At 35.8% G+C, this 18,020-nt stretch overlaps 2 protein-coding genes across 2 annotated transcripts; both read left to right on the top strand.

Moving 5' to 3' along the window:
- Nucleotides 1-5,541, top strand: LOC109172658 (phospholipase D delta-like). Its single transcript, XM_019321864.1, has 10 exons — nucleotides 1-1,226; nucleotides 2,073-2,189; nucleotides 2,414-2,608; nucleotides 2,940-3,242; nucleotides 3,328-3,396; nucleotides 3,527-3,674; nucleotides 3,864-4,012; nucleotides 4,483-4,638; nucleotides 4,717-4,917; nucleotides 5,042-5,541. The coding sequence occupies exons 1-10, from the start codon at nucleotides 282-284 to the stop codon at nucleotides 5,336-5,338; spliced, it is 2,580 nt and encodes an 859-aa protein (XP_019177409.1). The 5' UTR covers nucleotides 1-281; the 3' UTR covers nucleotides 5,339-5,541.
- Nucleotides 5,542-9,135: 3,594 nt separating this feature from the next.
- On the top strand, nucleotides 9,136-12,272 carry LOC109172662 (bifunctional nuclease 2). The gene is made up of 10 exons (XM_019321868.1): nucleotides 9,136-9,569; nucleotides 10,098-10,313; nucleotides 10,404-10,456; nucleotides 10,533-10,589; nucleotides 11,132-11,197; nucleotides 11,313-11,384; nucleotides 11,465-11,574; nucleotides 11,661-11,752; nucleotides 11,843-11,908; nucleotides 12,042-12,272. The coding sequence occupies exons 1-9, from the start codon at nucleotides 9,254-9,256 to the stop codon at nucleotides 11,893-11,895; spliced, it is 1,035 nt and encodes a 344-aa protein (XP_019177413.1). The 5' UTR covers nucleotides 9,136-9,253; the 3' UTR covers nucleotides 11,896-11,908; nucleotides 12,042-12,272.
- Nucleotides 12,273-18,020: the final 5,748 nt, after the last annotated feature.

Raw genomic sequence — 18,020 nt, 5'->3', positions numbered from 1 at the left:
AGGAGTTTCGGTGTTTCCCACGTGAGCGGGGCAACTACAACCGCGTCACCCACTACTCTACTCTCTAACTGCTATCATTCTACATAATTATTGTCTTCTTTGCGGGGCCTCCAAGGATTTGGATTTCTTCTCAATTCCAGCTAATTTCTTGAAAATGAAGGTTTGTTCTTTGCTGTAAATGGTATATTATAGACTGGGTAGATCCGTAGATGGTGTAGGTTGGAGTTTTGAGGAGTAGTCTACTACCGGTTCTTGAAAATCCGGCGAGAGAGCAGAAGACGATGGCGGAGAAATCAGGGGAGGAGATTGTGTACTTGCACGGGGATTTGGAGCTGCACATCATTGAGGCGCGTAAGTTGCCCAACATGGACTTGACATCCGAGCGCCTCCGCCGCTGCTTCACTTGCGACGCCTGCCGGCGGCCGAGTGACGAGTTCAACGGCAAGGAGGAGCCGGAGGAGGAGGAGGAGGAGGTGAAGACCTACCGCCGGGGGATTATAACTAGTGACCCTTATGTTACGGTGTCGGCGCCGCAAACTACACTTGCTCGGACTCGGGTCATACCCAACTCGCAGAACCCTTTGTGGGACGAGAGATTCGACATCCCCTTGGCTCATCCCATGGTCGATTTGGAGTTCCGGGTTAAGGACAACGACGTTTTCGGAGCTCAGATTATGGGCAAAGTGAAAATCCCGGCGAAGAGGATTGCTTCCGGGGAACAAATCTCCGGGTGGTTCCCGGTGCTTGGCTCCTCCGGGAAGCCTCCAAAGGCGGACACGGCTCTCAGAATTGAAATCAAGTTCACCCCCTTCGAATCTGATCCCTACTATAAACACGGCATTGCCGGAGATCCTCAGAATCTGGGCGTAAAGCGCACATATTTCCCACTGAGAAAAGGGAGCTCAGTGCAGCTATACCAAGATGCTCATATTAGCCATGATGTGAAATTCCCCCCAATTGAATTGGATGAGGGGAAAATGTATAAACAGGGCACTTGCTGGGAAGATATATGCTATGCAATTTCAGAGGCTCATCACTTGATATACATTGTCGGCTGGTCTGTTTTCCACAAGATTAAACTGGTAAGAGAGCCCACAAGGGAATTGCCCCGTGGTGGGGATTTGACTCTTGGTGAATTGCTCAAGTACAAATCCGAGGAAGGGGTTCGAGTCTTGGTATTACCATGGGATGACAAAACTTCCCACGACAAATTCTTCATCAATACGGTATGAATATAGTTCGCCATTTTGATTTTCAGTGAGTTAGGACTGTGCTAATGTGGTTTCAAGAGAGAAAGGCAGAGTCTTTATTAGTGTAGTATATAAGTGCCAAGAAGAAAGTAAACTTGAATCACTTAGCATAGTAGAATTGTTCTCTGTGGTGTTGCAATTTGTGATGTGTGGAAGATAAAAGACCACCAAGAAGGCAAGAATCCTACTCAATAATTGATTCATTACAGTTTCTAGTCTTACTGGCCTTTAATAATGGAAGAAATTGTAACTAGCTTGGTTGGCGTGATTGGCCTTGCACTCTTGTCCCCTAATAGGTCGGGAGTTCGAACTCCTATTGTATGGAAAAACCAATCTAGCCAGCACTTTGTCCCTTAATTGGGTCGGCCCGGTGCGAATAGGGATTAGTTTGAGTATGGTAGGACTTAAAGTGCCTCCTACAGTTAGGGCCTGCTCAGGACACTTCCAGTGCGAATAGGGATTAGTTTGAGTATGGTAGGGCTTAAAGGTGCCTCCAACAGTTAGGGTCTGCTCAGGACACCTAGTGGTCTAACCCCAAAAAAAAAAAATAATGGAAGAAATTGTTAAGTAAAAAGGAGGGTGATAGTCAGCCATCATGGACAAAGTGAAGTTTTTTAACTTGATAAAAATCTTGGTAAAGCTTGTTATAGTGAAAATGTGCGAAGTGTTCACTTATAGTTAACTATGATATTAGATTGTTGTTGTTAGCTTGTGTGGTAGAGGTGGTCATCGTAGAAAATGACATTTGTACCTGAAGTTATTAAGCATTTATATTTTCAACTGTTTGTTCTAAAGTAATGGTTTGTGGTGGCACGGGTGCAGCCAGGACTAATGGCAACCCATGATGAGGAGACCAAGAAGTTTTTCAAACGCTCATCTGTGATTTGTGTTCTGTCACCACGCTACCCAAGCAGTAAGCTTAGCTATATGAAACAGCATGTAAGTTGCTTTGAGAATTCAATTACTCCGTACTATATTTGCAATATTTCAGTTACAGTTTGGGTTCAAAGCAAATTATTATTTAATTATTGCAAGTTGCTGCAAAGAACTTTGCTTTGTGAACCACAAACTCATGCGAAGAACTTCAAGCTTCTCCTTCTGGGTTGCTTTTATTTGTTTTCCAACTACTGTTAATGATTTTTTCATTTGATTGCTACTTCCAGGTTGTTGGAAGCATGTTTACCCACCACCAGAAGTGTGTACTTCTGGACACACAGGCTTCTGGTAACAATCGGAAAATTACAGCTTTCTTGGGCGGTCTTGATCTCTGTGATGGTCGTTATGACACACCCGAACATCGTTTGTTTCGTGATCTTGATACTGTATATAAGGATGATTTTCATCAGCCTAATTATCCTGTGAGTGGTTTACTCTCAAAAAGCCTAAACACCAATTGAGATGCAATATGAAGGGTTATAAATCCCACACTAGAACCCAACAGGGTAGCTCAAGTGGCAAATGAGCTCTCTTTGTGGGGGAGAATTCTGGGATAACCCGGGTTCGATTCCCTCTGGGCCAGCTTCTGTGCCTCTCGGAGCGAACCGGGTGGACCTGGACCGTTAAACGGACAGAGAAAGACCCGGACCACATTGTGGTTTACATTAAAAAAAAAAATAAAATCCCACACTAGATATCCTTGATATTGAGAATTGGTCAGTCATTTATATATTCCCTACAATCCTACATTAGCCAGGGATCAAAGCTCCAAGAGAGCCATGGCATGACTTACACTGCAGAATTGATGGGCCTGCTGCATATGATGTGCTTATAAACTTTGCCCAACGTTGGAGGAGAGCAACAAAGTGGAGAGAATTTGCGCTACTAAAGAAAAAGATATCGCAGTGGCATGATGATGCAATGCTAAAGATAGAACGTATATCGTGGATACTTAGCCCTGCTTTTACTATTTCAAATGAAGACACATCTATTCCCGAAGATGATCCCAAACTCTACGTATCTAAGGAGGGCCAGTCAGAGAATTGGCATGTACAGGTTGGATATTTCATCACGGTATGCATTTGATTGGTGGAAAGATTTAAACTTCTCCTAATAGTTACCTTCATCTCTTACTTTCCAGATATTCCGCTCCATTGATTCAGGTTCTGTGAAGGGTTTCCCTAAAAAGGTTGATATTGCATCAGCGCAGGTATAAAAATCATCGTCATGGTTTATATCTAAAATCCATTTGGACTTTCCATGTTGCTTAGCCCTCAGTTCCTTTTTTTTTTTTTTTTTTTTTTTTTTTTTTTTTTTTTTTTTTTTGCTCTACGTTGAAGAATCTCTTCTGCGGGAAAAATTTGGTTGTAGACAGAAGCATTGAAAGAGCATATATCGATGCAATACGGTCAGCTAAACACTTCATATATATTGAAAACCAGTATTTTCTCGGGTCATCATATGCTTGGCCATCATACAAAGATGCAGGTAAAATGGCAATATCTTACTATATCTTCAGATTTCAACAATTCAAGTCTTCATATTACCTCTTCCATGACAAAAATACGCAGTTTTACTTTTACCTATGATTCTCAGTGTTGAAAATTTATGCATGAAACTCTGCTACTCATGATATCTAAGCACTCGTTTAATGTTGTCTACACTTAATATAACCAGGAGCGGATCATCTGATCCCAATGGAGTTGGCACTAAAAGTTGTTAGTAAAATTAGAGCCAAGGAACAATTTGCTGTATATGTAGTTGTGCCAATGTGGCCTGAAGGGGACCCCAAGTCGGCTACCGTGCAAGAAATTCTCTATTGGCAGGTAATCTGGCTCTTGTTTCTTATGAAAAAGCATTATATATATATAGAGATAGGTTCAAGTGCGGCGGTGTCCTTAGGTGCGACGCGTTACCAATAGTTCAACAAATATACACCATCAACGTTAGGAAAACACACCACAAAAATACACACAAATTAGGTACGCATCACAAAAAACACACCATTAGGAGTGAGTAAAAACACCATACAGTGTTCGGAAATACACCATTGGGGTGTGGTGAGTTATATGGTGTATTTTTTGGGTCTGTTGTGTATTCTGTGATGTTTTTTTGCATTTCATTGTGGTGCGTTTCCCTTACACTGTTGGTGCATGTTGATAACACTGTTGGTGTATTCTGTAACCCCGCCGCACCGCCCCCGGGAACTTTTTCCTATATATATATATATATATATATATATATATATCACGGATAATATTTTTGACAATTTGCTTCTGCATACTGCATTTTACAGAGCCAAACAATGCAGATGATGTATCAAGTCATTGCACGGGAGATCAAATCTATGCAACTTGATGCACATCCTACAGACTACTTGAATTTCTATTGCCTTGGCAACCGGGAAGAAGTTCCAAGTTCAGTGGCTGAGTCCATTAGTGCCACAGATAAGGTAGTTTTTCATTGAATTTTTGTGCCATCATTTCATCAAGGTTTGCTAAACTTGACATAATGACATGCAATCAATCAGGTTTCAGACTCGTTTAAGTTTCAGCGCTTCATGATATATGTGCATGCTAAAGGAATGATAGTGGATGATGAGTATGTGATTATAGGATCTGCAAATATAAACCAGCGATCTATGGCTGGCTCGAAGGACACTGAGATAGCTATGGGTGCTTACCAGCCTCATCATACTTGGGCAACAAAGCAGGGGCATCCTCGGGGACAGGTTCCATTCTTTACTTTGCCTTGAAATGCCTTATCTTTCTTTTCAGATTTTATGATATCCTTTACTGCATTTCCTTCTCCTTGGGGTACTAACTTGCTGTTTGTATTGTCATCAATTCTTGCAGATCTATGGATACCGGAAGTCGTTGTGGGCAGAACACCTGGGAACGATTGAAAAATGTTTTAACGAGCCAGGAAAAGTGAAGTGCGTGAAGTTTGTGAACGAGGTTGCTCAAGAAAACTGGAGAAAATACACAGACGAGAATTTCAATCGCTTGCAGGGCCATCTTCTGAAGTATCCTTTAGAGGTGAAAGAAGACGGTACAGTATGCCCGTTACCTGGGAATGAAAATTTCCCGGATATTGGGGGTAAAGTCATCGGAACTCCCTCGGCTACACTTCCTGATGTTCTCACAACATAGTTGTCGATAACCATGAGTGGATTGCATCTGCTTTTGTTTTGTTTTCCTGATTTGGATGCCATTGTTAAGAGTGGGTTGTTGTTGGATGGAAATTCAGCCCTGTTTGGACCATAGATTGTTAGAACTGAATTCTTTGATGGATGCTGTTCTTGATGTGTTGATGTGAGAAGTTTCTTCTGTTTATACCATTTCTATTTATTCTTGCAATTTCTGAATTAAGATTCTCACCTTCTCCTTCTCTTTCTTTCAAATCATAATTAAGGTACATTCAATAAGTTTAGTGTCTTGAATCTATCAACATGCACCATCATCACATCAGGAGAACATCTAAAAATGGCTCAATATAATATTGATATTTTTAATTTCTGTCATTATTATTATTTTGATTAATGAGAAAAATTCGCATTCACTATATAAGAGTGAGTCAACAAAGAATCACAAAAAAGTAAAGAATCGGCTTGATCGGTTCAAACTAAGAAAATCAATAAATCGTTTCTGTTTGGAGTCAAACTTGTAACAACTTGGTAGGTAGAATTGTGGTTAAGGGTAAGTAAGCACTTTGTTTTCTTTTTTAATATGGGGTAATATTTTTTTAATAAAAAAATTATAAATGTTGCAATTTATCCTAACGCTTTTTTGAATACTATCCCTAACCCTAACCCTAATCTGCGCTGCCGCCGCGATTATGTTACAGCCCTCCCTTATAAATTGATCATCCTAAACCCCTCCGTATTCATCCTTCCGCTTCATTTAGATAGCTAGGGTTTTGGTTTCGTCTTCTTCGTTTGAAGCAGCCGTTCAGCCGCGGCATTAGGAGCTGATCCGTCTCTCTTCTCTTTCTCGTTCTGTGTCTTAGTTTTGTGTAATCATGATTTATTGCACTTGGTTTTCTCCCAATAGAATAGATGTGACGATTCACTGTTATCGGGGCGAGCAATCGCAGTGCTCGCATAGCCCGTGTGTGTAAAAATTGTCACAGATCGAGCTTCCTTTGTTGATGGGGAGTGGACGAGGCGGTTTATACCGTTTCTTCCTCTTCTACAGTCCGAAGGGGGCAATCTCATATCCTGTCGTCTTGGGGAGCAGATTCTCTGCGGTGACCTCTTGGGCCTGGCCATGAGAAGTACATTCATGCATTCTTCAATACATTATCTCTGCATTTTATCCCTGAAAGTTTGAAATTCTTATCAAGTAAGTGATTGTTGAGATGATTTGGCCTGTGAAGAAATCTTCATTAAAATTACACCATCTTTCGGGACTGAATGGCCGAAAGGCCTTGCTGTCATTCTGCAATTCTGAGGCCTCATTCTATCTTTGTTTTTCAATTCTAAGATCAGGAACTCGGTAGTAGTGGAAACGGATATGTTAAACTCCACCGTTAAACTTGAGGATCAAAATGGCGATTAAAAAAAACTTTAATATGAAAATTAGCGTGAGTGATATTTCATATTAGATGACTATCAGCTTTATTGAATTAATATTGTTTCCTGTTTTTTACTCAAGGCAGTCAAGGGGACCATGGGATTGATGGAATGGAATTAAGGGCTGTAACAATTGAATGTTGTTAGCCATTGCCCCTTGTTATTTTACCTCGCAAATTATAATTCAGCAATTCACACTAAATCACAACATATTCACCAAAACTAGAATGAAATGTGAAATATATAAAGATTACAAGAATGATATGAATGGAAGAACTAATTCTAGCAGTCCCAACTCTGGTACATCCAGTGGCCACTCTGCAAATTAAAAATGGAAAGTAACTAAGTAAAAAGTAAATACTCTGTAATAGAAATTGAATTATGAATATAGATTATCGAATATCTTTTTCAGTCATTTTAACATCATTAATATTTTCCTCAATTTGTACCAATCAGGGGTAACTGTAGATATTTGGACAAACTGGTCTAAAATATTTGAAAAAAAAATACCAAGAAATTAATTTTTTCGGTGTCTCCTAATATTTTTCAAACTTAATTTTTATTTGGGACCCTATTTCTTAATAAAATACAAATACATAAGCTAACAAGTTTTTTTAAAAAAAATAAAAGGAGGTAAATTTATTAATTACCTTTTCAAAACCAGTTTTAGCAACAATCATGTCATCCAACATGCAATTCAAATGAACAAGATATTTTGACTGTCATCTTATAAAGGTTTTTGGGCAGAATTACCAAGCTTTCCACATCACACCAAATAGATTAATAGAATCAGCTAGACCAGTAGAAAATGAGGCATGAGTCATTCTTGTCATATGCTTCAAATACCTTCTTGATTATATGCCAATGTTAAGCATAATGTAGGTGTTATTTCATCTTGTTGGAACATCTAGATATAAAGCACATTTTGTTTTCACCCCAATTAGATCAGCATAATCTCTAAATTTAATGAGTTCTTAAAAAATATCACAACTCTCTTAACAAAACTATTAACAAATTTTAGCTCAATATGTGAGCTATGCACCTCATGTACATGTACTAACTCCTAATAAGAGGTTGTACTCGAAGACAACAATTTACTTTTAAAAAAACTCAGGCATTGTCCTTACAGTAAAAATATTTTTGATTTCCCATTCAATCAAAGAGCTCACAAAATTATTAACAAATTTTAGCTCAATATGTGAGCTATGCACCTCATGTACATGTAATAACTCCTAATAAGAGGTTGTACTGGAAGACAACAATTTACTTTTAAAAAAACTCATGGAAAGTAAAGATATTTTTGATTTCCCATTCAATCAAAGAGCTTTAAGGCCTTAGTTACATATTTCTCAAAAACAACGTAGACAAAAAATATAATTTTCTTACTTAACTTTCACCAATCATTTATGAAATGTACAGTAATGCACATATTGACTTCTTTAGATCCTTTAACAACTCTTACTGTTTTTATTAAATTTGATGTTATTATTTAACTTATAAACACACCATAAATATAATATCTAAACCGTAATTTTCTTGTGTTTTATGCTTTAATTTGTATATATTCGTTTGTTGATACTTTAACTAATAATTTTGTATTCTATTACAGAGTAATAGAGAATATTATTTGAGCAAATTTAATAAAAATGTTTCATTGTCATTTCTGGTGTGTTCCCATGTCACGAGGCACATGGTGCGTATGCGGCGTACACGTGTCATGCAACTCCAATGAGATTTTGTGATTTTTCTGTTGGAAGGTCTCACTCATATTTGATATTTCATCCAAAATATCTCAATTTTTTTTCAAGCTAAAGTATTTTTATTTTCTATCATATTATCACTTTGTCACATTTATTTTTAAGTCGTAATTGTTACGTCACACATTTTATTATGTAATCATTTAATATAATATATCCGGCATGAACAATTTAGTTGGTCACATGAGTAAAGTTTGGGAACAATGACCTAAGATCGAGTTTCAAAAAAATTTAACTTTTGAATTTAGCTGAGTTATAATTATTTACATCCTCTCAAATGCTTTGTCGAGACGTACTTATTTTTAATTCGTGTAACAAATGCCATGCTAATTTAATCATATTTATTATAGTCTCAATATCGATTTAATCATTTTTTCCATTGAAAACATGTCATTATAAATATACATTTGTTTATAATTAATTACTGATGTTTATCTTAATCTATAATAAATTATTACTCCTTATATGTTAAAAAAAGAAAAAAGAAAAAAAAAAAAAAAGAGAGTAAAATAGGTTTGAAGCGAGTAATGGGTCGAAGCGAATCTGACCCTTATCTTCTTAGCTTTCCAGCAAATAGTACGGACTAAACTAAAATATAATGAAAACACTTTATTAATATTAAGAATATATCCACAGATCACACGACAGACTATCATCGTAAAGCATCACGGAGAGTATTGTTGGTGAAGGGTTCACAAATTGTTTCCAATTTCCGGTTGCACTTACATCGGATTACGATGCTCGGATCTCAACTAGGCGTCCGTACGATCGCCGGTGCCGGCGTTCTCACCGATTATGCCCAGACGACGACGACGCGCTTCTGCCGGATTTCCAGCTTGCATTCTCACTCTTCTTCGCTACCGCTTATCCGCCGCCGCGGCTGTTCGTTTCAGCTCTTGCGCTCCCCCAAAAGGCATTGTATGATTTGTAGGAAGCCGTCGAGAGCGACGGTGGAGATGTCTTCCAAGTCTTCTCGCGGAAGCTCCGGGAGAAAATCGAACCATAGCGAAGACCGCGATGGCGATTACGTCGAAGCCGTTGTACTCGTTTCAGGTCTCAAAAATTCTCCGTTTAACTAAATTTTGGTTACTCTTTGTCAAAATTTATTAAACCTAAAATTATATGTTTGATTTTGCTATAAACAGAATTCGAATTAATTGATTGTGGATTTTTAAAAAAAAATTAAATGATTATATAGAAAATCAATTAGATACAATTGAGACAATGTAAATGATGTATCTTTATTATAAAAAAAAAAAAAAATTAGCTAAGTTTAGCTGCCCACAAATGATTTTTGGAGTCATACAACTTCTGATACAATGAAGAAATCACACAAACAAACACTAGTATTTTGCACAGCAAAATAGCTGATATGTGAAAAATATTATGTTGCTATTTATAAATTATCAACTTATTATATTCTGTTGTTATTCACAACCTTAACCATTGAAACTTGAATTTACCCCCATGACACAAGGTCACAGCAATTACTAACAGTGTCTTCCCATATGTCTGGGAGAATAGGATTGTCTTTCTTAGGTCCAAGTAACTGAGATGATTTATGAACTATGACTTCTGCAGAAACTATCAAGCACCACCGCATGCGCTTGAAAGGATTTCAAGAAAATACACAATGGGAGTCATTTGCCCATCTGTCTCCCTTTTCCGTTCGAGCAAATGATCCAAGGGGGGTTGATGTGTCTTTTATAGGGACAGGATTTCTCCGCCATTATCAGAGTCCAACTATTTTTCTTAAGATTTCTTGTGATGGGGACTTTGTGTTACCTATTATTGTAGGTATGAATTTTAATCCTTCTTGCCTTTTGCCTTGCATACATAAACTTGGTACTGAACTTTACAGCTTATTTCTAATGCACCCTACTTCAGGGGAATATGCTGTTGAAAAGCTAGTCGACTCTTTGTACGAGGATCAAACTGAGGTACTTTCTTATTTTATGGTGGAATGTGCTGTTTCTTCATCTTTTATCACAATGCTTATGTTTGGGGCTGCTGCAGGATTGTCCAAACCAGTTTCAGCTTATAAGAAATTTATTGGAGAAGCTTGACTATGAAGTATGTAGTCTTATCCCCCCATTTTTTTTTTGGGTTCACCATTTTTGTTTTGGTAATTTGGGCTGTATACTTCATTAATTGCTTTAGTTGTTGACTTCCAAGTTCCCAGAGTTTTGCATGATCGTAAATATTTTGGATTCAGTGGAGAATTGATTGTAAATGTAAGATTATATAGACGAATGTGCTTGTGCAAAGAAAGTTCCTATTTTAACTGGGCTTGCCTGATCATATACTTGGTCTTGAAATAATGATCTACAATCTCCATCTCTCTCCTCATATGCATCTAAACCTTTCAGTATCTCGCAAGGAAGAAAGGAAAAGTTATATTTCTGCAGTGAAACTACACGTTTCTATGTTATCAGTTTGTTAATAGTACAACCCTTTCAGATAATCATATCCTGATCTGGCGACCTACCTTGTTCTTTTAGATCTTATAAGATGCTTCTTGGTATGTGTACAAGAATTTAGCTTTTGCATGAAGTAAACCTCATTAACTCTTTTGAGTTTGCAATTCCTTATACTTGTAAACTTTCATTTTACAGGTTAAAATGGTGAAGATTACAGAAAGAGTGGTTAATACTTATTTTACTAGAATACTTTTTCAGAAGGTACATTAAAAAAAGAGTGTGAAGTACATTCAGTTAAACACACTCATGATTGCAAGTTTGTATTATTATATAGCATGTATTTTTTGGAGTGACTTAATGCTTCTTATTTATACAGTCCGGGGAAACAGATATTATAAGTGTGGATGCCCGCCCATCTGATGCCATAAATGTTGCTAAAAGATGCAAGGTGTGCATTTTCCTAAAAATTTGAGAACAACGCACTACAAATTTCATGAACTCATTCACTCTGTTTTTGGATGTATGCAGGCCCCAATATTTGTAAATAAACAAATTGTCTTAACAGATGCAATTAGAATGGTTCATGGGATGGCAAGATCGAGCAATGCAAAGGCCATATATGATGTCTCTCTAGATAGGTTTGTTCTTGTGTTTCCAGATACTTATATATGTATATTTTTCCCAGACTTTATCATATCTAAAGCGTGGGTGTTATCTTATATAGTGCTTCAGATGGCCCTGATTTACTTTCTGAAGAACTTGTTCTGATGAGAAATATGAATTCAGCTGTCAAACAAGAACGATACAGTGAAGCAGGTATGTCGGACTTGGACTATATGTTCCCTTTCACTAAACTAAAGAAATACCTAACACAACTACTAATCACGTTTTATTTTTTTTCTTCAGTCATGTGGAGAGAAAAACTAATAAAGCTTCGTGAATCGAAACTTGAGCACTAGATTATCCTCCAAGGTAGATCATCATTTACTACTAATTCTTTGCTATCTTTATTGAAGTTACATTTTGGTTTTCTATCAAAATATCTGGTGTATATATCAATGTGTAAAAAGAAGATTAATTTATTTTGAATTTTTTTGTTTACCAGAGAGTTTGGATGATCTTCTCCAGCTAATCGGATGGTTACACCTCACCTCAAATTTAACGTGACAACAAACCTATATATATAGGCACTTTTCAATGCATAGAAGTCAAGAAAGACTTGTGCTAGCGCTTTATATTTAGGAATGTTTGACTCTAAAGTGTGTATATATGTGTTTGTAATGCCATATGAAACAACATGCTCCTAATGTTTCTATTTAACATTCCCCCTTGGCCCCTTACTCTTCCTCGATGTCACTAAGTGCATGTTTGGTTTGGTTCGGTTCATGGAATAGGTCAAAAATGGAATAACATTCTTGGGAATAGACCTATTCCGTTTGTTTTGACCATGAATCTTTCGTACATATTTCAGTATATTGCCATTGGTTGACTAGTGGCCCTGGAAATGAGATCACTTGTGTAGTGCCTGTATGATCATGGCCAATCTTGACAAGTGTTGGCTTTTTAAAGATACCCTATTTCCATCATTGATCTCAAGCAACTATTGGGTTTATTTTAAGAAAAAGTGTCAAATATGTAATTGAACTTTTACACTTTATGTAATTGAACCATCAAACAATAAAAAAGTGTGCAATTAGACCATTAAACAAATAAAAATTATGCAAATAATATTTTTTTTACAAGTTACTTATGATAAAATATGATGTCATATTGTTAAATTATATATAAAAATATAAAAATTATTTAATTATTAATTTTTTAAAATTTTAAAGATACTAAAAAAAAAAATCAAAAGGTGGGGTAACCAGCCACCTTTGTTTGTTATGGAGGAAGGGGAAGACAACCACAATTACCCCACCTTCGTCTATTGTGGATGAAGGGGAAACAACCATGAATGCCCCTACCTTTGTCTTGAATGAGGATGGAGACAGCTGTCCCCTCCTCTCCTTCATCTAATCTATATGAAGGAGGGAGCAACCATGACTGTTTCCCCTTTGTTCAGTTTGGATGAAAGAAGGGTTAGCCTTGGCTACCTCCATCCTCATCCAGGACAAAGGTGGAGGCAGTCATGGCTACCACCCCCTTCATCCACAGCAGACAAAGCGACGAAGGAGAAGGCTGCCTCCACCTTCAGAAATTTTTTTAAAAAAGTTGTTTTTTTCCTTTAATTTTTAAAAACTATAATTAAAATCATTTATATATATAATTTGACATTATGACATCTTATTTAAAGTCTAATTGCACACTTTTTTTGTTTGATGGTTCAATTGAACAAAGTGTAAAAATTTAGTGACCTATTTAATACTTTTTTCATTATTGGGAAAATGACACTTTTTACCCCTAAGTTATATACTTATAGCATTTTTTCCCCCTCAATTATTTAGGTAAGCACATTAGTCCCCTCAATTATTCTAAAAGTGGTGTTTTTCCCCCTGATATATTAAATTGACATTTATACCCTTAAAGTAAACAGTTTATTTATTTTACTTCTCCAACAAATTATTGCGTATATGTAGGGATGACCACGGTTCGATTTGAATTGAACCGGATACTAAAGCAATCGAATTAATAGTTTCCGATTATGATTCAGATCTAGAACTCAATATTTAAATGTCAATTTATTAAAATTATGTATCAAAAAAATGGAATCTTGAACCATGAACCCGCGGTTCCGGATCCGATTCGCAATTTTGAAGCGTCTTTATTTTAAAATTTTATTTTTTTATTTTAAAATAGTCTAAATTCAACAATAAATGTATTTTATTTTTTCAGTTTGGAATATAAACCGTCCGTTCCGGTTCATGATTTTAATAAACTCTAAATATCGAATTTCGATTCTAAATTGTAATTGGAATATTTCGGTTTGTTTGGTTTGAACCAAATTATGGTCATAATTTGTTGAAAAAAAATAAATGAAATATTTATTTTAAGGGTAAATATGTCCATTTAACATTTCAGGGGGAAAAACAGCCACTTCAATACTTCAGGGGGGAAAAATGCTATAAGTATATAACTCAGGGGAAAAAAGTGCCATTTTCCCTTCATTATTTTATTTAAATTTTTGTATATTTCAACAGGTTTTTCCCTAAAAAATGTGAATTTTCTTTCAAGTAATACACATTTTACTCAAAATCTGCAGACATGGCCTCAACTAACTCTAAATTAGTTTCTCGGTGATGAGAATACTGAGTGTCCTATACAAAACTATTGTATTTTTATAAAAATATCACTTTATTTTTATTTAAATATACACATCATCCAAACATATGCCTATCACTACTTTTTTTTTTTTTTTTAAACCTTATATAAAGTTTGATGCTTTTGGACTTCGGCTTTAGACTTTTGGATTCATATAGTAGACTTTTTAACAACACATTGTGGGGAGTTCAAAAGAAAGGAGCATACGTTCGCACTAGGTAATTAATTAGTGTGTACTTCTATTAATTGATCAATTAGTGTGTCTTTATAATTAGTAGTTAATTAAGATTTACATTTATTGGTTATTTTATTTTTTAATGTAAACATTTATTTGTACATTGAATTATTTATTGAATAAAAATAATAATTACTGTTGAGAAAATAATTGATAAGTTTTTTACTTGATGAAAGAACAACAAGACTTAAATAGACTTTTTATTCATTGTCAATTTGTCACCAAATAAATGACCTTCTGATCTAAGGGCACCAAGGTTGCACTCTCATATGGCAGTGTGTGAGTTCGAGCTTCAATGGAGGTGGCATGTTGCTTTAGTAGGTTGAGAAACTAATTTTAAAAAAATGACATTTTTTAATACTTAGGGTTATCCTAATTTTACTGGAAGAATTTTAAGCTCACAGGACCCCGTCCCTAGAGCCACTGCAAAGGTAAATCGCAAGTCGCATAATCACTCCACTAGTTAAACCCTAATCTTTATGCATGCACAAACGGTCCAATTCTCACATTCCATCATCCTCAATCTTTAATTTTTCCATACATGTTTCCAGTGTGATTCGAAACCCCACACTCCTGTCGTTAGTTGTGACATCAAGTCAAGCGACAAACTACTATATGCTATCCTGGGGCAAAGCATAGAATATTTATTATGGATAATCGCAGCTTGAATACATCACACATGAAAATTAACCCTAGTTATAGAGTGATTAGATAAACCAAATTAACAATGTACCCATTATTTATAATACTTAATTATGTGATACAAATACAGGTCCAGAACTAGAGGTGTCAAAACAAGTTAAATCTTGGAGCTCGTCTCGCATTAAAATAGAGCAAGTTTTTATTTTACTTATATTATTTCTTGATGTATAGACATATCGTGGGTGATAGTGAAGTAGTAATTTTTGTTTCATTATCCAATTAGAACATAACATACATTTAGCTAGGTAGGGGGTTGAAATAAATTAAAAGCATGCAGAATCCAAAATGGGGTGGTTTTGATGGGCAGAGCTATAAAGAAAAGGAGATAAGAGTGATAAATGAATCCCCAATATATACATACACAGAGTTGGGTTGTTCACGAGCAAAAGCTCTTTTGCCCTCCGCTCTGATTGATTCTCTGCCGGTTAGTTTCATCGCCATTAATTTGTTCTGCACAATATTAAAGCTGTGAATCATATTGTATTTATGAATGAGAGAGACAGACAGACAGATTCCTTTCATTTATGGACTATGGTCTGCCCTTACTGCATGGGTAGTTGGCCTTTCCTCTTTTCTTCCATGCTTTTTGTTTTTCACATTATGACCATCGATGTTGCCCTTCAATTCTCTGCAAATTAATTACTTCCTATTTTCAAATATTTCAGAAATGCAATATATATTGCATGTTTTACAAATTAAAGTTGATTCTTTCTTCCCAACCCTAAGGACCCGACAGAGCATTATTTAAATTATGGTAACTCAGTTGAACACAGATGCTAGATCTTTGTTTACTGCGCACAAGGAGACCCCCTCACTCGATCCCTGATTATTCTTACCAAACTTCATCCCTATGATCAACTGAACTGCCCATGCAGGCAAATTAAAGTTAATTATCACTGCTGAAAATTATGGAATTTCCGACCACCTGAAAATGATCTTAAATCAAGTCAAAAGCCTTGTTCCGACCACTTTTGGTGTCCGAAAAAACCTTTATAGCTATTTCTGACCACTTTTTACTTTAGATTTGATTTAAGATCACTTTCCGGTGGTCAGAAATTCCATAATTTCCAATAATGTATATATACATATGGGAGAGTATAACTTGCAAATTAAAGCAAATAAATAACTACCAAGGACTTTATAATATTTATAATATTTTTCCTCTCTCTAATTTACAAAGTATATTCCCCTAAATTTTGAATATTTATTACAAGATTTGGTCTTTCTTTTTCATACATGTTTTCTTGTCAATTTTTTTTTTCTCCCATTTTTTCTCTTTCTTCTTTCTTCCCTCTCCTACATGATTGAAAAAATCAATGAAAAATCCATACAATTAAGGTTGCTCTTAGTCCATCACTATTGATAGCTTGAATCTTTTAATTTGTTAGGGTAAATATACTAATTTTCTTTAAATTTTCTTCTTCTTGGACAAATCTTATGATATAAACTAAGTCTTTCGTAAAGATTTGTCCTTTGAATAAACAATTCATGTTTGGATAATATTTATGATAGAGGATTTCTTATGTTCTCTACTGATATTAATCTACTAAACATCTTTATTTTTCAACTTTAACAAATCGTGTGGGTTTTCTTTTATTGAGGTACTTCATTTGGACAGAGATTATTCTAAAATTTTGGTAATATCTTATCTGCAAATGTTTCTTTTGATAGTTTAATGATGAACTCTTTTGGATGATATGTGGCAAATTTTTGTTTTTTGTTTTTTGTTTTTGTTTTGTTTTGTTTTTTTTTTGTTTTGTTTTTTGTTTTTTTTTTTGCCTTATGAAACTACACGTTTCAAAAAAAAAAGTGCAATTAGACCACTAAACACTTCAAATATATGCAATTTCACATGATAGCAGGTTACCATCAATTTTAGCAGGTTACCTACTTACGTGGCAGCTGAGTTGGCATTTTTAATAATAATTTAAAAAAAAAAAGCTTAAAAAAAAACAAACGACAGGGTGGCCGCCGGCCCCCCGGTCCTTCGTCTCTGCCTGCCACCCCGTCGTTTTATTTATTTATTTTTCATTTTTTTTTTAATTTATTAAAAATTATTTAAAAATTATTGAAAATGCCTAATCAGCTGCCACGTAAGCATGTAACCTGATATCCGGTGAAATTGCATACATTTGGAGTGTTCAGTGGCCTAATTGCACGTTTTTAGAGTGTTCAGTGACCTAATTATACTTTTTCTTTCGTTCAGTGGCCTAATTGCATTTTCAGGTTACATTCAGTGCTCAATTTGAACCTTATTCCCACTCATTTTTAATCTTACATTCTTACCCTTCTCCTACTTGAATATAATTCCCTCCTGACATTCTCAACCCTCTCCATCCTTACTGCCTTTCCTCTACCTCTCTGCCCTACCCTTCATTCCTCTCTCTCTCTCTCTCTCTCTCTCTCTCTCTCTCTCTCTCATTGTAATGATTATAGTGACGAAGAAGAGCAAAAGGTGAAGGGTTGTGTTTGTGTTTTACGTGTAGATATGATAATATGATGAGTTTAGAGATCTTATTTGTTCAATGTGAAAGGGTAACTCTGGTATTGGCCCGGTTCACTCAGACTCTATATTATATATTCAACCTCTTGTCTATATGTATATGTGTATATATAGTCATTAGGGTTTATATATATATTATATATATATGTTAGGTCTGATTGAGCCGTGCCAATATCTCAGTTCTTTTTCATTCATCACTCAGCTCTGATATTATGATGCTTTCTTCTTCTGTCAACCCACTGCACTGTGAGTACTCTACTCTACTCTCATCATCTCTTTCATCTACCTAGCTAGCTAGGGCTAGGGTTTCCAAGCTTTCTTTCCCATGGAAGTTGGCTGGAAACTCGACTCTTTTACTGCTTTCATAATACTACTGTAGATTTGTA

This window comes from Ipomoea nil, unplaced genomic scaffold, assembly GCF_001879475.1.
Source record: "Ipomoea nil cultivar Tokyo-kokei standard unplaced genomic scaffold, Asagao_1.1 scaffold0418, whole genome shotgun sequence".
In the NCBI taxonomy this organism is placed as follows: domain Eukaryota; kingdom Viridiplantae; phylum Streptophyta; class Magnoliopsida; order Solanales; family Convolvulaceae; genus Ipomoea; species Ipomoea nil.
The sequence above is the reverse complement of the archived record's forward strand: the minus strand, read 5'-3'. Positions and strand labels throughout refer to the sequence as shown.